Genomic DNA, 21,629 nt, shown 5'->3' on the forward strand with positions numbered 1-21,629 from the left:
AGATTGCTCAAATTTAGTCTCTGATCTCTTTTTGGGGCACAAGTTCCCATTTACAGTTTCTATTTGTATAAAGTGTATAAAACAAAATAATTCCTACATGAGGGATAATTTTAACATATGAATATATTTTAATATTAAATCAAATTTTTAATTTGCCACATTCTTATTTCCAACTTTAGCACTGTATGATATCAAACATTCATGAAATCTGTTAAACATGCTGTTGAAGTATCTTACTATGTTTTTTCTCTCTCCCCCCAGCACAAAACTACTTCAGAACCCGAGGCACTATCTGCCTAAAAGGGGATCAATTACTGGAAATCTTCCCTTGAGCATCTTATTTACATTTTTAATGCAGGCTGCATTACCCCCACCCTGGTATCACAATATGAATGTAAGAATACATAAAAAAACTCCCCAACAAAAAAGAAAAGACTCACTACTAAAAAAAATTTAGAAATGCTAGAAGCAAACACCACATTTTTAAATAAGGAAGCACAGAAGTCCTAGAAAAGCATGAAAGCTTAACAAGAAACTGAGTGCTTCCTCCGGCTTAGGTAATCTTACTTTCTCTAACTTGCCTACCTCATGAAATGCAGCTCTCCGGTTAAAATACTATCACCATCACTGAACAAATACCTAAACAGAGAACTGGGGTTGTTCAGCCTGGAGAAAAGGAGGCTCAGGGGAGACCTTATCGCTCTCTACAACCACCTGAAAGGAGGCTGTAGCGAGGTGGGTGTTGGTCTCTTCTCCCAAGTAACAAGCAATAGGACAAGAAGAAATGGCCTCAAGTTGCATCAGGGGAGGTTTAGACTAGATATTAGGAAAAATTTCTTCACCGAAGGAGTTGTCAAGCCTTGGAACAGGCTGCCCAGGGAAGTGGTGGAGTCACCATCCCTGAAGGTATTTAGAAGTCGTGTAGATGTGGTGCTTAGGGACATGGTTTAATGGTGGACTTGGCAGTGCTAGGTTAACAGTTGGACTTGATGATCTTAAAGGTCTTTTCCAACCTGAACGATTCTATTCTATGAACAAGGCTGGTTGAGTAACAACTCTGATGGGAGCCTGCTGAAAATTCAGAACAGTGAACTCGCTCACAACAGGCAGTTTTACAACTTACCTGCTAATACCTTGATCCTGCATATAATCTGAGAACATGCAAATGTTAAAGCATGTACATAATCCCATTTGAGTCACTGTTAACTACAAACTTCCTTACACTTACTATGCCTGAACAATTTGCCAAATCTAAGCCTTAATGACCATACCACCTTTAGAAAACATACACAGTATTAGAGTACATTCAGTTATTTAGCCTGATAGAATGCAGGAATCTACTAAAATTTCATCATACTGCAGTTTACTTTTTTTTCTTTTTACCGTGTTCTTGGTTCCTAAGCTCAGAGACTTCACAATATGCACAAACTGCCTTTGCTGAGGAAAATGGAAAAGTAACAGAAATAGGCAGATACAAGGTGAGTAGGCAAAATCTACACAGATCAGAAAGGAAGAGTATCCCACATTAGCTACTGTTGCTAGTCTTCCAGCCTCTTGATCAGAACCATACTCTCTCTCTTCTTAAGCATGTAATAGACATCAAATTCAAATTATTTTCTATTTGATGGGTACCACAGTGTAATCTGACATCACAGGGCAATGTAATACTTTCCAGCAGACATGAACTCTGTGAGCTCTTTGTGAGTTCTACAGGTACACGCAAGGTCAAGGCTGCCCTAAGTTCATTTCTCTATTAGGCCAAAGAAACAACAAAAGCTTCAACTAAAAATAAACATAGCTTACTTACTTGCAGTACTCATGACATTTCTTCCCAAAGTATTAGTATTGTTATCACTGCTACTTCGGCTTAAATTCATGTTGTTTGTGGCATTGGTACGTGCTATGTTTGCCACTCTTCGTACAAAAGACTCCAGGCTGGAAGTTTCTCGAGATGATAAGTTAGGAACGCTTGCACTGGAGCTCATGGGTGCCCCAGCAGCCAACAAAGAACTGACTGAGAGTCTGTTACTTGCTGAAGAGCTTAGAGGTCGTTGGGAAGCTGCTTCTTTATTAGTCAGTTCGGAGACTGAACTCACGTCAGGAGAGCTTACACTAACAATTCCCATGGATATAGCACTGGACTCCCCAGGAGCACGTATTGAGTTATCAGGACCTAACTTTCTCTCTGCATTTTCGTTTCCCATGTCCGCTGTTAAGGTGCTGGTGCTTGCACTGGAAGATGACCCTACTTCAGCCTGAGGCACACTATCAGCGGAAGACAGAACAACAATTGGTTCATGGACGTCAGTGCCTGAAACTATATTTTGCTCCATTACACTTTCTGATCTCCGCTCCATTTTGGTCGAACCCAAGCTGATGTCGCTGCTACTGGCCACGCTACACACAGAACTGCTGCTTCCTTTTCTACTTGAGGAGCCTGCAGCAGCAGTCGTCTTGTCTGGACAGTTGTTTTTCACCAAGCTGCTCCATGACTGCGTTGTGCCTGAAACAGTGGATGAAACAGGTTTGGGTGATGCCGCTGAATCAGGGTCGTACCCTGGTGCAAGCTTGAGGTCAAACTTTCCTTCTGCGCCCATACGGTAAGAGTTAGAGCCACCAGCATCCCAGGTGACATCAATCCAGCCTGGAAAGGGACAGGAGTTTGTGAGATCCAGCAGAAAGCAGACAGGAGCGTGTCAGACAGTAGCTCCACAACGTGGGATCAGCTTCTCACAAGGGCTGCATGTCTGAATTAATAAAATCACTAAATAACCCTTAATGCCTATTAAAAAGGAAGTGTTTAAACCTAAACGATTTGGTATTTCAAAACATTGTTAACATCGAGGCAGCAAGCACGATCAGCCTCTATCTTTAGGGTCCCAGAATCCAACCAAAAGTAAAGTTTCCTTCAGGAAGGGACCTGAACTACTAGGATCTCTCAAAATTTTATTATTAGATTCTCTAATAACAGAAATGTATACTAAAATGTATCATCATAACTTTATTAATATCTGTCAAGAAATTATAATTCTTGCAAGGACATTCTAGAATGTTTTTCTTTATTGGATGTTTGTGGATAAGCATTTTTACCTGACAGAAGACATTTTATGAAACTGATTAGTTTGGGATTTCTTATTCTTGCCCTATAAAGTGATAGAATTAATTTACTGATACTCAGCTTTTTAGTTCAATAATGTACACAGACTGTAACATTTCTTATTCATTGGAAAAGTCTTGTGGCAGTCAGGTAAGGACTACTTCAAATAAGATTTCTGGGTTGCAAGAAGAATACGTTTCATAGAATGAAACTTTATACTGGGACCAAAACAACACTGAAAAGAGATGCTACACTTCAATTCCTTTATTAAATGATTATTTAGAGTACCAGTATTTTTTAAACAGTTAAACGTAATAAATCTGCAATAATGAGGGTAACGTGCAAAATTTAGCTAACTAGGACAGAAATAGGGGCAAAACAATTTATTTTTGCTTGTCTGAGCATGTACCACAATCCCAGAGTCACCTAAAAAAATTCCTTCTAGTATTTCTTATTCTATGTTAACTGTAACGAAACTTGGTGTCACTATTTTAATTGATACACATTTTCTTCAAAAATAAAATCTCTAAAGCTCAGTCATTTTCTGTAACCTCAGATAGAAATTCAAAACAAGATGTCGGGTCCAGATGGTACTCACATTTTTTTTTTAATAAAACAGAAGAGAGCTAATTCGAAGTTAAATATTCTTTTTAGTACTGTCAGGTGCACTTTTACCCTATAACTATCCAAAAGTCATCACTTCTAGACCAAAACAGAAGATCACAGGCAATTTTCTATTTAGAAATATCACTCTGGAGGAATAGTATTTAAAAATGGATAAAGTTTTCAGATACGATAAGTAGACATCTCATCCCCACGTGATCAGGTTTAGATCGCGTTATTCTTGTATGATTTTATTCCACCTTCGTGAGCTGTATCTGAGTAGCTTCATATCACTAAACCTTTGAAGGGTAAAGTTGTGAAGCAAGTCTGATTTTTTCCTTTCTACAGTTTATTTGCCTTTCTTATCAAATTAAAAAAAAAGTTCCATACTGTAGTTAAACAGTATCATTTTTTCCCCTTTATGAGTATCTGAACAGGGTATTTTGTAAAAGCATAACTAAATAACTGTTCTTGTTTTGTACAGTTTCTTTTCCTAAAACATTAATTACAAACAGTTTTAAATCTGCACAATTTTTTAATACATATTATATACTTGGAGTCTTACTGCTCCATCATTACAGCCCTAGAACAATTCAAGATTTGTCTAAGTTTGTGAATAATGACAAAAAAGTCAGTGGGATACTATTTTCAAATTTCTATTTGAAACACAACTGTGGCAGGAATAAGAGTCTGCTGATACATGTTTCACATTGTTTGGCATCACCATTTGACAGCTGAACCTCAATTTCACCTATGCTTAAATGGGAAAGTTTTACTGGAACATAGGAACAAACACACTGATTTAGTAGAATACTACTCACCAATAATACCTAAAGTCCTCAAAGTGAGAATGTAGCTATGGATACTGTTGCATCTGATAAGAACAATATACAGATGACGGAAGAATTCCCTACGAGCTATACTGAATGGCTTAAATAAGATTCAAAGTTTGAAAACATTTTAAGACATCATATTTTGGACTTTTCTCCATGAGCTGACAACTCAACAAACTAGAAGAAGTTTTAAAATCTGGCTAAGAATGAGCCTAAGAGTGGCTTCAAAAACAAGGCAAGTCTTATATACTCCAAAATAGGGGGAGAGGGGGAAAGAGGTGGAAAGCATGTTCAGCTGACAAGATCACCACCTCTTCTGGAGCCTCTTCAATATCTTAGCTTCCTGAGCACTGACTTCCCTGGCTGTTGCAGGTTTTTATTTTGCTCCGTAAGTTAATGACTCTTCATGCTTTTAATTAAAAAAATAACAACTTGATCCCAATGAAGCTAGCAAGGTAGGAAAGGTACAGGATACAACAAAAGTCAAGAAAAATATTGCAAATGCTAAGCTAGAAGAAATGAAGAAGGTAATTATAGATTTTGCAGGCCCAAAGCTTAATCAGTTTGCATCAATCACCTTCATACACTTTTTCTTCTTTGTAACAGATGTCTAAATAACAACTTGTTATTTTAATTAAGCAAAGCTCTATAAAAGTTTCATTTACAGCAAGAATTTTTTTCATGCATTAAAATGGAATTTCACAAATGGACCACAACAGTTGTAGTATTTGAGTTCCTTTTCCCAAAATATTTAAAATTTTATCAACTTCTTAAAGACACTACAAAGGAAATACTTTAATGCTACCCATTCCACATGAACTAATCATGCTACAGACATTAACAAATTCAGGCAATTCGTGCTCACCGTTATGCAATTCTCCTGTAACAGTGCCTTCACCCTGTGGGCTTCCATCCTGATCCCTCCATTTCCAATCGATTCCTCTGATTACACGAGCTCCTGGAACCATATATTTCAACACTTGAGAACGGACCAGACGTCGCTGCCTTCGCAGATTTGCTTCAGCTTCTTTAGCAGCTTTTCCTACAAGAAATGTAAATTGAAATTAAAAGACTTAAAAGTATTGAATGGGGAATAATTTTGAGCTTAAGTTTCTAAGCAAGTTTCACTGCAAGAGTTAACCTGCTTTTTCACACTGATTTTTATATTGTATGTTCATTAGCATTTTAAGAGAACAAATAGGATGTACACATTCTTTTTCTTACCCAGCTGATCTTCACATACTCCATTCACAGCGCCGTAAAGTTCAAATCCAGACAGGGAGAGGTAGTGTGTTTGCCCACTGGCATTCTTTCCCATCTGTTTTATTCTAACATGTCTCCAACCTTGTTTCTCATCTTTTGGAGGATCTAAAGGCCATGTTGCTGTAGACCTTTATATTTATTAGAAAGGGGGCATGGGTGAGGGACCAAAAAAAAAAAAGCATAACCAAAGAAAACCTTAGTACCAAAGCAAACAAAACGATAATGCTGATCACGTACCGATAAAATCAGAAAACTGCCAAGAATACAAGATGCATAAAACCTACTAACATTAGGGACAAAATATCAAATGCAAAATTTACAATGATGGAAAAGCGCAAATGCCATTATGTGATGGCATATACATCACATACAAATACCATACAGAGAACTTATGATTCACTTATTTTCCAGATAATTTAGATCTGGATCATTTCTTTATATAGTTACGTTATTACATGTACAGTACACATTAAATTACGTACGTAATTAATTAAAACATTACCCAAGTACGTTTTTAACTGACCTCAGTTTTATAAAAAGTGATAAAATACACTGACATACCCTGGTTCGTTGAGACTACAGTCATCAACATGAGTATACAAAGTAGTCCAGTTCTGCCCATCCTTAGATACCTGGAAAACCCAATTTCTGAGAGCAGATCGTCCATAACCTCGAGCATGGCGTAATGTGTAAGCTGATGGTATAACCCAAAGGCCAAGATCTATGGCAAACCAAGCATTCTTATCATCGTTAGTATGACAATTGAGAGCTGAACTGTCACGGCTTAGGATGTCTTCTAAACGGCCATAGGGCAGATTTCTTCCTTCTGAGGATGTAACCACTACTAACCCATAGGCTGCTGGATTTACCCACTCATATGCAGTTCTATATTAAAAAGAGAAATGTACTGTTCAATTATTACTTACATTAAAAAAAACCAGGTATCAGTAACATTTGACATTTACTGTAAATTGTGTATTACAGCTAAGTTTATTACAAATCAAAATTATTAATATAATTTCAGATAATTAGAGAGCTTTAGAGATGTTCCAAACATCACTTTACTACAGCGGTTTAAAAAAAACAACCAACCACACACCAAAAAAAACCCCCACAAAACAAAACCAAACAAAACCACGGCAAACAAAAACAAAGACCCAAACTTCCCCACCCTTTCTTTTCTTAGGTAAACATACAAACAAATTCTCAACACATGACAGATTCATATTTTTCTATTATTTAAGTAGAGCAAAATGAAATTTAATTCTGTTGATCAACAGTAAAAGCACAGATGCCTCCCCAAGAACCGATTTCATTCCATTATGAATTCTCTCTCCCCACCCTGCCCATAGATCACAGTTTATTGTGTCTGACTTAAATATTTAGCTTTGAAGAAACTCACTTTGCATTTGTCCCAATCCAGTAAATAATTCCATTTTCATCAAAATCATGTTGATGCCTGAACACAAATGTTTGGCCTTCACGTAGCTTTCGTACAAAAACAAATGAAGCCCTATCGAAGTCGTACCATTGCTTTGCTACCTACATATGAATGAAAAGAAATCAAATATTACAGATGCAGAATGCAACTATTCCTCGTGAACTCTGTGTGTGGTATGTTGCTCACCATCTTCAGGAGATACTGTTCTAGAGATTCAACAGTTGCCAATGGCTCCATCTTTAGCATTCTACCAGTTCGATCTATTAAAGATGTCTCCCCTGAGGCACGTTCCAAACGAAACCTCAAGCGCCTTGTTAGTATCTGAAAGAGTAGCTAAATATTAATATAGGCTTTTCTGTTTAGGTTTTGTAATTTTAAGAAAAGCAATATATTTCACTACAACAGTTTCAGTGGCGTATCAAGTATTTTTGTTGCGCAACTTAAGCAAACTATATTCTAATTTAATGCTTTTAAAAGTAATTCCCTAGTACTCCATTTTTTCAATTAACCAAACAATTCTTTAATATGACAGTCAATGTATAAGTTAATTACACATTCAAGCTAATATTTTCTCACTTTTCATGTGCTTCCATAGCTTTTATTTCCAAATCCTGTAGACTAGCAACTATAATAATATAAAAACTGAAAATGCTTTTTCAAAATATTCAATAGCAGCAGTGTTTTTTCAACTTTCTGCAACTATTTTCTAATAATTTAACATCAAAACAGAAATATTCACACTTCGCTGCCATCTTGCAAAATCCTGAAGTGTGCTTTCAAATAGAAAAAATTAAGACTCCACACAAACTGGACAAAAACAAAGTAATATTTTTAGCCAAATTGCAGCTTTCCTTTATAAGAAGCTGCTGATCCTGCAGGTGCCTTGTATTACCAAATGAGCACACAGCCCTAGAAAGGAGCCTTTTAACCATCATAGCCCATCCCTAGTTATCACAAATAAACTTGTCTTATAATTGTCTTCAACGAAATGCCCATTCAAGTAGTAAGGATCCTAGTAAGGATTACTAGGGGGCATATTCCCATATAAAGAGAACAAGACTTGAAGACAAAAGAAAGAACAAACACATTCTCTCTTCAATCAAAATTTACTTTCACTTCACAGTGTAAAAGTGACAGTAGAGGAACACCCAAACATTTAGGTTAAGTGTTAGAGGAAATAAATGCCAAAAAAGTTTGTTGTTCTTTACCTAATTCTATCCACCTTTACAAGAATATGCTTCATACAGACTTAATGTGCGTACCTTTTCCTGAAATTCACATACAACATTCAGTTGTGTATCACTCAGTATGATATATTGTTATCACTGCACATTTACCTGAAGATTATACGTAGACCCTGGTGTATCATACAAGTGGAGAGGTAGACGTTCAATAGATTCTAACACTGCTATCAATTTCCGAATTAATGCAACTGCTGGACGACTGTGAAAGTGAACAGTTACTATGTTACCACACAACAAAGAGAAAAAAAATTCTACAGTATCTCAGAGAATAGTACCCAGCTGTAGCAAGTACCTCGGCATGCTATTTCTACTGATATCATCTGTTCTAGTCACATGGTTACAGCACAGTAAGAAAAATATTAATCTGCACAGTGATGAACAAAAGTCACCTTTATATTTGTCAACAGACATACATTCAGTCTAGTTGACTCTTACAGATAGAAGTAATTCAGTAAAATTTTCAATTGCTACTTCAATAGCAGATGCTGTCTTTTAAGACCAATTTTCTATTCCAGAGAAAGACAAGTTGAAATGGAAAGAACAGTTCCTCTGTCTTGAAATTATTTTAAACATACCATACTGCTTCACAAATGCAAAGGTGTTTTGGTTTTATTTTGTTTTTACCTTTCGTCGTCTTCATTTTCACTGAACGCTGTTTTGAAAACGTTTATTCTCTCTACCAGTTGACTACAGTCTTGTTTCACATCTAAATCAACATTCTAAGAGAAAAACAAAACCAAAAACAAAACGTTACTTCTAATACCAAGCAATATATTCATGCTTTATACTGGCAAAAGTACCTGTTTAGTCTCACTGAATTCCCTATTTAAAATCTGTATGTGAAAAGCTAAATGATATCAGACATTAGATCTGACCAGTGTTGACTTAAAGATTTTTAATGGCTTATTCGAACTAAAGTCACCTATTGTGATAGCATGTATTAAACGGGTAAACCACTAACTGGAGCAAGTCTGCCTGATTTTCATCAAGATGGGAAAAAGCCACATTTATAATAGATTTTTTTAAATTAAGACACATGCCTACTTTTTTTTTTTTTTAGAAAATTTTTCTTTGGAGACATGTTCTATAAACTCACATTATTTAAAACTGTAAGCAACACTTGAACTAAGCCACTACTGCACATTTCATATGGAGAAATAGTATTCTCATCCTTCAATAGTACAATTAAGTTCTCCAGAGCAGTCTTCATTAAATCTCTCCAAGTATTTTCTCCTTCAATACACTGGAAGACAAAAAGGCAATTATGGTGAGACAAGGTAACAGTTTTTCCACTTGCTTCATTTGAAAAATAATGTTCCAGTAAAGTACATAACTAGGAATTACATGCATTGAAAACACCCACATTTCAGAAAGACATATTGCGACTTTCCTTTACATCATGACAGCCTAGTCTGAACATTATTATGTGATTTCCACTGACATCACACACTGTAAATTAAAGGAGGTACACTTACCTGTCTGTTTGTATGAAGTTCCCATGCAGACTCTAACTGTGTTGCTATGTTCCTCAGCGTTACAACTACTCCTCGAGGCATGCTTTCAACAGCTTTAAAATGATCATCATATAAATCTCTCGCCATAGTGCGTACCTACAAATGGATTTTGATAATCAGAAGTCATACCTTACTGTAATGAGACTATTATTATTCTCCAAGATACTAGAAACTTGGTCATCAATTTAAAGAAGTCCATGACAGACACAAACAAATAGGGAAGAACCGAAACCTATCATACATCATGAAATGCCTAAGCTGTGAAAGGATAACAAGTACAGGAGAAATAAATGGAAATACACAGAATCTTATTGAAACTTGCAGAAACTAAGCTTAACATCATGTATTAAATTACAGCACAAAGGTAGGAGAAAAGACAGGACTCTCAATCTGTAAATCTGTTTCTTTAGAACTGTATCATGGATCTGGTAATCTTTTTAGAGGTAAGATTAAGGGGGTTTTATATAGTTTCTGAATGCTCTATTCACATTCCTTAAACCAATTCACTCAAAAAGTCCTTATGTGACTTTATACTAAGAATTACTTTTTCTACTAAGTATGGATCACACAAGACACAGATTTGATAAAATAAGTTCTTACTAAACAACATTGTGCTTAAAAGAAATTCCCCCCCCCCCCCCCCCCCCCCCCTCCCCCCCCCAAAATCTTTCCTTTCCATTATCATCACGTGTCCTACAACAACATGTTTCACAAGCTTCATAGCTGCACAGTGCAATCTCAGGTATGAAAGAGCACTGCCTTCCTTTTATCATTCCAACTACCCTCATTCAAACAGTATTTTAATTTTGAATTTAGTGTCACATTTCCTCAGATACAAATGTCCTTACACGCTGCAGGTTTTTGGTACAGAACATATTAGCTGCACTGTCAGAAATTGCAAGAGAGGTCAAGGCTGAAGATTAGCTTGAGCCCTTGGCATCAGCTGGCCACAGAACGTACTGTTATTTTGTGTTTTTCTAAAAGCTTAATACTTAGTTCCTCTTTTTTCCCTGTCTAAAAAAAATCCAGTCTAAAACTAGTATCTGAATGTAGTGAATAGAAGTAACGTATGCCTCTGATACAACTGTAGTATTGATCATAACATCTTTTCTTTTTGCTTAAGAAAAAGAAAAACCTACAGAATTATACAAATATAGGTCAGGAGGATTGGATTTCCTTACATTTTTAAAAGAAAATTTGTCTTCCTCTAGAAGAGCACAGAGTTTATTAAGACTATTGGATAAAAGCACCTGCAGAAGTGCTTTATTCTGAGTGAAGTTTTCCCCTTCAAGCTTAACGTAAAATTGTGTCTAGTTGAAATCAGAGAAGATTTTAATCCTCCAAGAGGAAACTACAACTCCATAAACATGTTATAAAATAAAACAAACTCAATTAAATTCTAAGTATAAAATTCACAGACGCTCACTAACCTTTTGCTTTGTCTTCTCCAGTTTAGATTTCAGCTTTCTTCCTCTTTTGCCTGTCCAGCCAGTCACAAATTCCGACCCTGCAGTGTATTTTTAGAAAAGTCATAATTTCTCACAGGCATGAAAAGCAACAAACAGAAAAACTACCTCATATACACTTTATCCTACCTGCACATAACACATACCTACATACTTACCCAAAGAAGTTTCAGCTGTAAACGAATGCTTTGTTCCTCTGTTAGATTCAAACACAAAGCCTGGCAGATCTTCTTTCAGTATGGTAGCTTGCTGACCATCGGAATTGTGAATAGCAATTTCTCCTTCTTTTAAACAGGTGAGTGACCAGTTTCCCACAGTAAGTTTAGTTGGCCCTGGTGCCGATAAAATTGGCTGGCTTGTGGTAGATGGTTTTACTTGGCTTCGAGCTCTTTGCAACTTCTCAAGGAACTCACTCCTACTTTCTATTTAAAAAGAAACAAACATTTTTTTTTTTCTTCCAACAACTGATCCCACCATCATATATCTCAAACAGTTTATTTTTTTTTGCAAGAGCAAAGCAACTGAGTACATTCAATGCAAAATTAAGTTTGAAATTAAGGGTCTTAAAGCGGTCTAAATTTCTTCCCAGTGTATTTCTGTACTTTAACAGTGATTTATTCCACGATTGCATCAAAGTGGATAATGCAACTGTTTCTGAAAGGTGCTGTTGACAGATATATCAATTAATCCTTACAATTATAATAGGAAGATCAAAGAAATCCACGATAAACTTTTAGTCTTGCAAAAATAATTTATCTCATTATGGCCAGCGTGAACTATTCTCAAAGATGAGTTTTTAGAAATAGGAAATTAAATGAATCCTCCAACAGGAAAACAGCAATCAACTTCATAGCTTAAAGCAAGTGGAGAAAAGATGTTGAAGCCGTTTAAAAACCAGAAGAAAATTCACTAAACTTTACAGAGTCTGACAATCAACGTGTGGTAAAAGCAAATTTGAGCTGAGATAATAGCTATTTGCTCCGATTAAGTGTCACAAAGGCACCACCAAAAAAATTTTTTGTAAGCTATACTAAAACTTTTATTTTTCTCCTTTGTAGAACTTCTACATTCACGTCAGAGAAAGTAAGAAAGCCACAATTATGTTACTTAATACAGTGACATTATGCTAATTCAAGTTATAATGCAGATGTTCCTATTCCTTTTTTAGTAATTACAAAAATTTAAAGGACCTCTATATCCCTGAGAAAAACATGAAATTAAAAAAAAAATCTAATGGCACCACATGAGACTTGATTAAAAGCTAATATTTATATGGAGATATTTAATAGATCACAAACAGGACCATATCTTACTTTTAGGATACGTAGGTAATCTAGCCTGAAATTATTCCAAACAACTATGTCAATTTCAATTAAATTGTATTTTGATGTTGTAGTAATTAAAAGGCTGCACACTACATTTGAAATGTTAATTAGCATAATTCCAGAAAATTTTTTGAGTTCATAATTTAAAAAATAAAAATTCCATATAAAATAAAAATGCAATAATCTCATTAATGTAAAGATTACATCCCAACTTCAAAGTTAATAAGTATCCTCATCTTTCACCATACTGATTTGATAAATACAACTTTTGTAGTCCATGCACTTGTAAAATTGCTGTTTTCCGTTTGCTGCAATGACTTATGCTCTAGGTTTTTAAAATTTGCCATTTTTATTGTTGTATAATACAAAAATAAATAACCTCTATGCAAAAATAAATATGCACTCTTGAGGCATAACATTCGTTATTGCTTAAAATTCACAGCATCCAGAAAGAAGGTTTATAAAAAGAATTTTGAAATTTCATATGCAAAATTAAAATTCTGTTAATGAAACATTTCCAAATTTCCATAATGACATTTTAACAAATCTATTATATAGCATGTCACTCAAAGTGCAATGATTATACATGGTTGGGAATAATTTTGGGTTCCCTTAGACAGAATTTTGAGACTCACTTAAAGCTTCAGAATTTCCATTAAATTTAAATTTTTGCATTGAACTTTTATTTTTTCTAAAAATTCAAACAAAACAAGTATTAAGCTAATGTGGAGAGGGGTGAGTACAGACCTTCCAAAAACATTTATAGTATATATTTCCCCCTCCCACCCCAACTTTCATCATGCGATACACACTAACAAATTCCATTACTCAACCTTCCATATTCTTGCCAGTCATGAAGTTATAGAAGTATATCATGAGATTAATCAGGAATGATTTAGGACAGCAGAACATATAGTATAGTTCAGGACTTAAAGATACTATTCTGAGTCTATACTGTACTGTAATAATTTTAGTTAAACTTAACACTACTTTCTTATTTAGTTAAACTTAACAACTAGTTTCTATCTCTTAAGTAAAAGAGGGTCCTGCACACGCTTAGAGCTAATCGTTAAAGTTCAGGCAAATTACACTGCAATGCCAGTACTTAGTAGATGTCCATTTGACAAAAAGTTGCAAGAAGCCTCATTTAATCCTAGTTTAGCTCCTTCCCTTCCATAATATCCATGCTAGGTATCTTGTTCAAAAACTTGGGATTTATTCGATCTTTTTTAAAAGACTGATATGAAGAGACACATCTTAAATTCTCAATCTGACTTCTTCTGTTTTAAGTTCTCTTCACTCCAAATTCATCTGAGCCGTCCCCATTCCACTCATCTTGTGCAGAAATAGTGAAGTCTCATCCCCATGCCCACATCATTTGGAAGGAAGAAAGCAGAACTGGCATCCAGGGGCTATGAGGATTTAAGAAATTAACCTCGTGGATCTTCTTAAAATTGTATCATATGATAAACAAGTATCTCAACACAGAAATTGTTTATCTTTTAAGGTATTAGCCTTGTTAAAAAGAATGCAAGGATACATTTTCGGACAAAAAAAAAAATCTAGCAGTGGTTTCCAGCTGTGTTATAATCCAGAAACACACTATATCACATTTTGTCTTCATGCCCCAAAATTGATGGATAAAGTCATTAGCACTTCATTTCTATCCTGAATCATAATATGTTCTGATATTTCACTCAATGGCTTGTTGAAAACATAATAATATTGCAAAGCATTTTATGTCTGCTGATTCATAAATGCATGAACTGTTGCAAAAGATGAAACAATAAAGGAGGGTTGTTTCTGCATCCAGAACAAGTTGTGTATTCTGCACAGAAAATTAAAACCACCTGTGCATTGCCAGTGCATAAGGTCTGTTCCCTTATCCTCTCTCCGACAAACAATTAAGACACTGTAATTTGTTTCCCAATCTTGATGAGAAACTTTCCATTACTTTGTCTTCAAAACACATGCAATTTCATTCTGCTAGCTAGAAGCAAACAACAAATCGCCATTTCAACCTGCTTTTCCTGGGATGGCCACTACAAAGTGCTTTTAATGACTGGGGTGAAAAAATTAAGTATGCATGGAGAAGAGTCAAAACAAAACAAAGTTAATACACTTGTACTGGCAAGATGTTTACTTAACGCAATTCACCAAGGAAGTAAAGTTATGGTCACATGCTATCTGATAAAAAGCATCACAATTAACTAACCACCTTCCACCCGTTTACATCCTTTACTATTTAGTAAGCCAATTCCTGCAAAACAAAATAGCTCCAATCAAATTATATAAACAAATATAACAGTCTCAAAACTTAACTTGGCCTTGAATTGTAAAGAAACTACCTGAACTATCGGATCCTCCTTCAGGGCTGCCACTGGAATACATTGTGGCCAGTTTTCCATCCAAGATAAATCTGAACCATCCATTACTACCATTAGATAGCTCCAGGGCTGCAGCATCACTCCAGATATACAGGCAGTCCCTTCCCCTAATGATTGACCAGTCTCTCCAGTGATATGGTTTACCCTGTTGCAGTTCTTTAGCATCCTCCTGCGGTTCATCCTCCTGTAATAAAATTGTATTAAAACAAAAAAAAACAAAAACCAACCCATTAAAAAACCCCCAAACCAACAAAAAACCAACACACAAAACACAGACATTTTAAAAAGCCTTGAGGAGAAAAAGAATTACTCAAACCAAAAGTATAGGAACTATACTTCTTCTGTCCGTAAAATGTATCTTTAAAAGTATTCTTTAATAGAAAAAGATACTTTTAAGAAGTTTCCTTTTAAGAAGTTTCCTTTCAGATACAGATTTATTTACTCAACAATAACAACAGCCTACTGACTGGGACATCCACCTCCGTTCAAAACTTGTACTGTGAGAAAAGAATCACAAAATGGTTGAGGTTGGAAGGAACCTCTGGAGGCCATCTAGTCCAAACCCCTGCTCAGGCAGGGCCACATAGAGCCAGTTGCCCAGGACCATGTCCAGACAGCTTTTGATATCTAAACACTAAAAAAGCTTAACACTAAATAAATAAAAAAACCCAACACCAAACACACAAAACCAAACCACTCCAAAACAACCCAAAACTCACACTAAAAAAGCTTAACTATACATTTAAGGCTTAACTATAAATCTTAACTGAATGGGTAACAGAAGTGGTCTGTTATCCATTCAGTTCATCTGAGTCGTCAGTAATATGACTGTTGGAAATTGCTAAATAACTTCAATATGCACTTAAGGTTTTCATTATGTAGAAAATTATTCTTTTTTATATTTTTAATAAATTCCATAACGTTTAGAACATCTGCAATATTTGATGCACGTACATTGAAAGAGCGGCACTCTGTTCAGAAAGGACTCATTTCATTTAGCAGTCATTTTCAAAACACCAGACAAAACCAAGTGTCAATCAACTCGACTACAAGTAAGTATGAATAGGAAAACTCAGCAGATAATGCAGTTACAGAAAACAACAACAAAAACAATTAAAACAAGTGGTGTACAATAAACATTAATTTAATAACCTATCTAACTACCTTCCCCTGGACATTTTCTTAACAGTGAAAATTGTACTAGAAGTGTTGGTTTTACAGGAACAAATAAAGCTATCAATTCTGTACTTACTTTCTCAGGTTTAGACTCCTCTTCATTTTCATCATCAGATGACGGCCCCGCCAAAGTTGACACTTTACTAATTACACCAAGTCTAGCCAGTTGGTCTAGAAAAAGATCACCACCTTTATCCACCAAATCCCTTATGATCTGCAAGGCTAGCAAATGGCCATCATCATCATCCTGTAGTACATTGGGATGGAAAGGAAATAATAAAGGAGATGTCTTTACTTAAAAACATCTTTACATGCTGAACTTCACATGTGGTCACGGATGCTATAAACACTTCAGGGATAGTTATTAATAAGTAGGCAGAATCAATGAGCCTAACCCCCTTTTTTGCACTGGTTTCATAAAAGGACAACATTTTCTTTCTTCCTACCTCTTGATCAAGAACAGTAGCTGTTATCTCAACCAGTATCGTGGGCAGATTGTGGCCAGCATCAGAATCACAAACCTCTTTCAGCAGCGCCTCAGAACAAAAATGTATCATTTTTCTAATGAGGGCAAGACTTGCTTTCCTTTAAAAAAGATCATAGGAAAAAAAAGATTCGTACAAAGATAAAGCAAGCAGTAATCAAAGCAACAAAAAGGTTCAAGATAAAACTGCTTTTGCACTACATTTTATGCATGCTTTCAAAACAAAAATTTTTTTTAAATGAGTTCCAGTTCTGGTTATTGGAACCAGAATTGGTTATTGTTAATAAGTCCTAGATTATCTCTAAGAATAATTCACCTACTCATCTTTTTTGATTCTACAGCACTATGAGTCTAACGCATTTTTCTCTCAACCCTTCTCTAGGTAAACCTATTTACATCCTGTCTTTATTCACTCTTAGTGATGGAAATTCACTTCTGCACACTTAAGTCTTCCTCCCAGGTATCCAGCCTTCCATTTCTGTCACATACTTCCCATATTTTGGTGACATTCCTAGAGTTTTAAAGTCTAAAATTACTATTAGATCATGCAGCTTTCCATATTAAGAACTGTAATTAATTTGGAAGCCAATCACTTCTATATTGTTAAAGCTGAATTTTTATTGACTGACTTTTAAAAACATGATTTACCTGATTCATAAAGAAAACTTTAAAATACAGAGAGCTAACTACTTCTTTCCACAACCTGCAACAACAGTTAATCATGCACAGATTGTTAACATAGCTTCTTATTTCCTTCATTTAAAATGACCTAGTTTAAGCTTCCTGTCATCACCTCATGTAGAGTCTCTCTCCACTAGAGTCCCTTTTTATCTTGTATTTTCACCCCTCAAAGTACCTATAAACACTGGGAACACAAATAAAAGATTAAGCAAGCATTATATTTGTAGTGTAAAAGGCTGAGAGGTTATGGTCAGTCGCAATTTATCACAACCATTATGCCACCCACAGTATTCCTTTTTAAGTATTAAATTAGATTACATTCTTTTAATTCTCTCAGTAAGATGCATCTTTTCCAGTTGATTAACATTTAAGCTATTAAGAAGCCTTCTAAAGCCTTCTAAAACAGCTTTTTCCAGTCTTTCCGATTTTCCAATGAATGTATCTTAATACCACTTCATTAGTTTTCCTCTCCTAAATTAGTGCTTTCATTATAGTGGCTACAACAGCTGTAACCAAATACACAGTATACTACATGAACATAGTATTCTTTCATCATGCTACTACAGTCAAGGGTATGTTTCTCTCTCTCTCACTTCTGACTAGCTAACCATATTTTTTCCAAGACACCACTTCCCCAGAAAGGAAAAAATGTTACTTAAAAATATGTCAGTTTGAATAGAAGTGGTGGTTTGAAAAGTGTTGCAAGGCTAATTTTTATTTAGTATTTTATGTGTCACTTGCATTACTTAAACTTTTAGATGTTATAATTTTTACTGAAAAAAATTCCACCTTGGCTTTTTTAACAGAGTGTAGTAAAGAATTCAAAATACGCAGGGAAATTGTCTATTACCTTATTGACGGCAACATAGTTTGTTGAAATGTTTGTGCAAACACGGGCAATAATCTTTTCAAGTATATGGGTGCCATTTCTGGATCTCCTTTGGGTTCATTACATTCTTCCTCATCCTTGTTTGCATCTTTCTTTTTCTTCTCATCTCCTTTGTTAACAGGACACATCCAGTCCCCTAGAAAATATTTTTTTTCCCAAAAACGTTCCATGGCAAAAACCAACCAACCAAACAAAAAAACCCTCCAAATAAATGTGAGAGTTTTCTTTACTAACATCTAAGTACCTGAACAGGAATGTGCATTCCTAAAAAATATAAAATTTACATGTGCAAGACTTCTTGAAAAAAAACTGTTTGATAACAAGTACCACCAAAGACCGCTCATAGGAGAAGCTCAAAGTCCTTAAAGTGAACTAAATATGAACACATAACCACCTGTGGCTCCAGCGCTACAAAAGCCTCACGAACAGGTAAAGTGCAGTTCCCGTGTAGAAAGAAAGGATGCCAGAGAAGCTACCAAGGCTGACATCCTCTGAACCCACAGCAAAATCCCAGTCTAGCCCCATTCCACAGCTGAAGAGCAGGACCACTGGTGCTGCTCGTGCCCAGTCAGCAGTTTCTTCGGTAATTCCCATCCCTTAAGAACATCTAAAATATTACAGTTTTTATATGTACCTTGAAGGTTAAGGAAGGTTGGTCATAAAATACTATTTTTTTAAATGAATCTTAATAGAGTAAAATTCCAGAATTGAATTACTTAACATATATAAGCATTTCTACTAGCAAGGGCATGGAATTAAAAACTGCATTCACCTGGAGACTGGAGAATAGCTACTACTTCACTGTGCCCCCTTTCGCGAGCTTTGTCTAAAGGAGTTTTCCCATCTTCATCTCTCAAATCAGGGTTTGCACCATGTCGTAAGAGAGTCTGAGAATATAAATATGAAAAAACCATTAAGATTCCTTCTTCCAAAGTAGCAAACGTTTTTCACAGATCTTTCCTACACTTTTGTCTTGCTTGTAAGCAAAGTTAGAACATTACATGCTTTTGATATCTGTAGAGCTAATATAAAACTACTTTTATTCATATTACTGCCCTATCATAACAAAAAATTTGTATTTTGATATACACTGTAAAGAACATGTAAATATTTGACAGTGCACGTGTTAAACATATTGTATCAAAGACATTTTATACAGAACAAGGCAGAAAGTCAGTATGTAAGGCTTTCTAACAGTATCAGTTCAAATCATACCTTTGCTACCTGAGGTCTTCCAAAACATGCTGCATAATGTAATGAGGATGACCTCTGACCTCTGTTAACATCAGCACCCCTTTCACAGAGAAATTCTACCTGTTAAAAGAGAAAAAGGAAACTAGGCTTTGTTATCTTTCTTTACATAAATAACCTAAGTTTTAAGATTCTATAAAACTAATTTACCATTTCCTGAGTTCCAAAAGCTGAGGCCCAGTTTAAAAGAGTTTGTCCTACATCATCCATAAAATTTACTTCAAAAGCTGAAAGATACAATTAAAGAAAGTAATTGAAGTTCCCAGAATTACAAATTAAATGTCAGTGTTCTTTAAATAAATGGTAGGTCTTAAAAAAAAGTAAGCATCCTCAATAATTCTAGGGAAGCATTTATGCCCTTAATTGCAATTAAAAAAAAAATTAGCATAGGAATTATTACTAACAAGACCTGTTGTGTATTTAACAAAGTAAGTGAACTTGTATACAAAAAATTTCAAGGTACTAAGTACGTGTTATGACACCACAGATAATAAAAATAAAAAGATACTTTATTTATCTCATTCTCTTTCAGAGTATTTTTGCTTACCTCCTGTGTCAATAGCATCTATTAGTGCATCAGTATCCTTACTGCGGATGCAATCTATCAGCTGCCGATGAGAACGTTCCCCAGAACTATCCAGTCTTCGCAATCCTGGGATTCTGCCTGTAGATCCAGCACTGGATTTTGGCAGGGCTTTTCTCCCTTCGAACAGTAGCACCAAAAGAAGATCTACTAACCGCATGGTATCCAGTACACATCTCTCATCACCCTGCAACGCACTTTCTATAGAATCTGGAAGTTCAGATCTTAGGAGATCCTGGAAATAATTAAAAGTCTGAACAATAAAAAATATACAGGGCTTTAGAAAATACTATCAGAGCTGGGTTTCATTTCCATATGAAATGTTTCCTTTTTTCCCCTCTTTATTAAATAACCTATGAGTATGTGTGTATATATATATAAAAAAATAAAATCTGTAAGTCTATATATCTATATATAAAATAGTAACATAAATTTTGCATATACTAAAGTACATGAAGGGAAAAACCCTATGAGAACAAAAAGTTGTAGCGTAAAAGGATTTCTTACATGTGTTACTACTGGAGAGCCTCTACAGAGGGTTGACAACAGGCTTACAATAGTTGACACCTGATTACTTAATTTAGAATCTGCAGCTGTAGATGGTGCTCCAGTGCTACTCCGTCCAGGTTTGCAAGCTGAAGATGGTCCTAATGCTGTCCCACCAGCAGCTGCCATGCGAGATAACAACTCCTCAGTTAATCCATGCTTAGCTAATGGAGCTGGGTCAACTCCACGCCGTGTGAATCTGTCAGCTAACGAAGCAAAGCATCTCAGAGCTCCATCTGAAACCTAAGGAAGAAGTGCAAGAGAAAAGATGAAAAATCTGTCACTTAAGATGAGAAAATGCTGAGGGGATGTTCACAAGAATACAGGACACAGAAGAAGCTGATTTCCCCAGGTTCCCTTCAAAGTCAATGAACGGAGGAGACAGGCTTTTTAAGCCAGAAACTCGGAGTCTAAACCCAACAGTGCTTTGAACTGCTCACTGAAAGGCTGTACTGTTGTTGGGGTTTTCCCCCCTTTCTCGCTACTGATGATATACAGAAGTCAAGGAAACTATTTTTCTTTGTACTCTGAGCATCTCCTTACATGATGCTCCTTACATGAGCAAAAGCCCAAACCAATCCAGAAAAACACGTTTAATAATCAAATTGCCAAATTAATAGATGTTGGAAGCACATTTTAAAAACAGTTTTTAGTTACAGATATTGGTCTTACAGGAAACACAACTATTTATAATCCCCACTAGCAATTGTCCATTCTAACAATACAGTTTGGAAGAAAACAAAAATCAATTCACAGCTTGGTATTGAAATATGGCATGCTTAACCTTCCGGTTGTTCTGAAGTCAGAAACTGTTAAAGCAGCTTTCCAATAATAAAACTTTAAAAA

The 21,629-nt window shown here is 35.5% G+C and overlaps 1 protein-coding gene across 10 annotated transcripts in view; it reads right to left on the reverse strand.

Annotated features, from left to right (window-relative positions):
• The window catches only part of HECTD1 (HECT domain E3 ubiquitin protein ligase 1), a 63,828-nt gene that overhangs the window by 19,950 nt on the left and 22,249 nt on the right, over positions 1 to 21,629 (reverse strand). For 3 of the 10 annotated variants that reach the window (XM_009290366.2, XM_009290364.2, XM_009290356.2), the window contains exons 4-25: positions 20,745 to 21,026; positions 20,202 to 20,490; positions 19,805 to 19,881; positions 19,619 to 19,717; positions 19,176 to 19,290; positions 18,365 to 18,539; positions 16,796 to 16,934; positions 16,426 to 16,596; positions 15,135 to 15,357; positions 15,002 to 15,046; positions 11,608 to 11,883; positions 11,426 to 11,502; positions 9,957 to 10,091; positions 9,578 to 9,724; positions 9,106 to 9,200; positions 8,575 to 8,680; positions 7,424 to 7,558; positions 7,199 to 7,338; positions 6,358 to 6,681; positions 5,758 to 5,924; positions 5,399 to 5,575; positions 1,808 to 2,644 (exon numbers count right to left, since the gene is read on the reverse strand). In XM_009290366.2, coding sequence (XP_009288641.1) covers positions 1,808 to 2,644; positions 5,399 to 5,575; positions 5,758 to 5,924; positions 6,358 to 6,681; positions 7,199 to 7,338; positions 7,424 to 7,558; positions 8,575 to 8,680; positions 9,106 to 9,200; positions 9,578 to 9,724; positions 9,957 to 10,091; positions 11,426 to 11,502; positions 11,608 to 11,883; positions 15,002 to 15,046; positions 15,135 to 15,357; positions 16,426 to 16,596; positions 16,796 to 16,934; positions 18,365 to 18,539; positions 19,176 to 19,290; positions 19,619 to 19,717; positions 19,805 to 19,881; positions 20,202 to 20,490; positions 20,745 to 21,026 — 4,231 coding nt within the window. The remainder of the gene's footprint in view (positions 1 to 1,807; positions 2,645 to 5,398; positions 5,576 to 5,757; positions 5,925 to 6,357; positions 6,682 to 7,198; positions 7,339 to 7,423; positions 7,559 to 8,574; positions 8,681 to 9,105; positions 9,201 to 9,577; positions 9,725 to 9,956; positions 10,092 to 11,425; positions 11,503 to 11,607; positions 11,884 to 15,001; positions 15,047 to 15,134; positions 15,358 to 16,425; positions 16,597 to 16,795; positions 16,935 to 18,364; positions 18,540 to 19,175; positions 19,291 to 19,618; positions 19,718 to 19,804; positions 19,882 to 20,201; positions 20,491 to 20,744; positions 21,027 to 21,629) is intronic. The other 7 variants (XM_009290357.2, XM_009290363.2, XM_009290358.2 and 4 more) reach the window with 7 other exon arrangements.

The sequence above is a fragment of the Aptenodytes forsteri genome, unplaced genomic scaffold, assembly GCF_000699145.1.
Source record: "Aptenodytes forsteri isolate BGI_AS27 unplaced genomic scaffold, ASM69914v1 Scaffold108, whole genome shotgun sequence".
Classification (NCBI taxonomy): Eukaryota; Metazoa; Chordata; class Aves; order Sphenisciformes; family Spheniscidae; genus Aptenodytes; species Aptenodytes forsteri.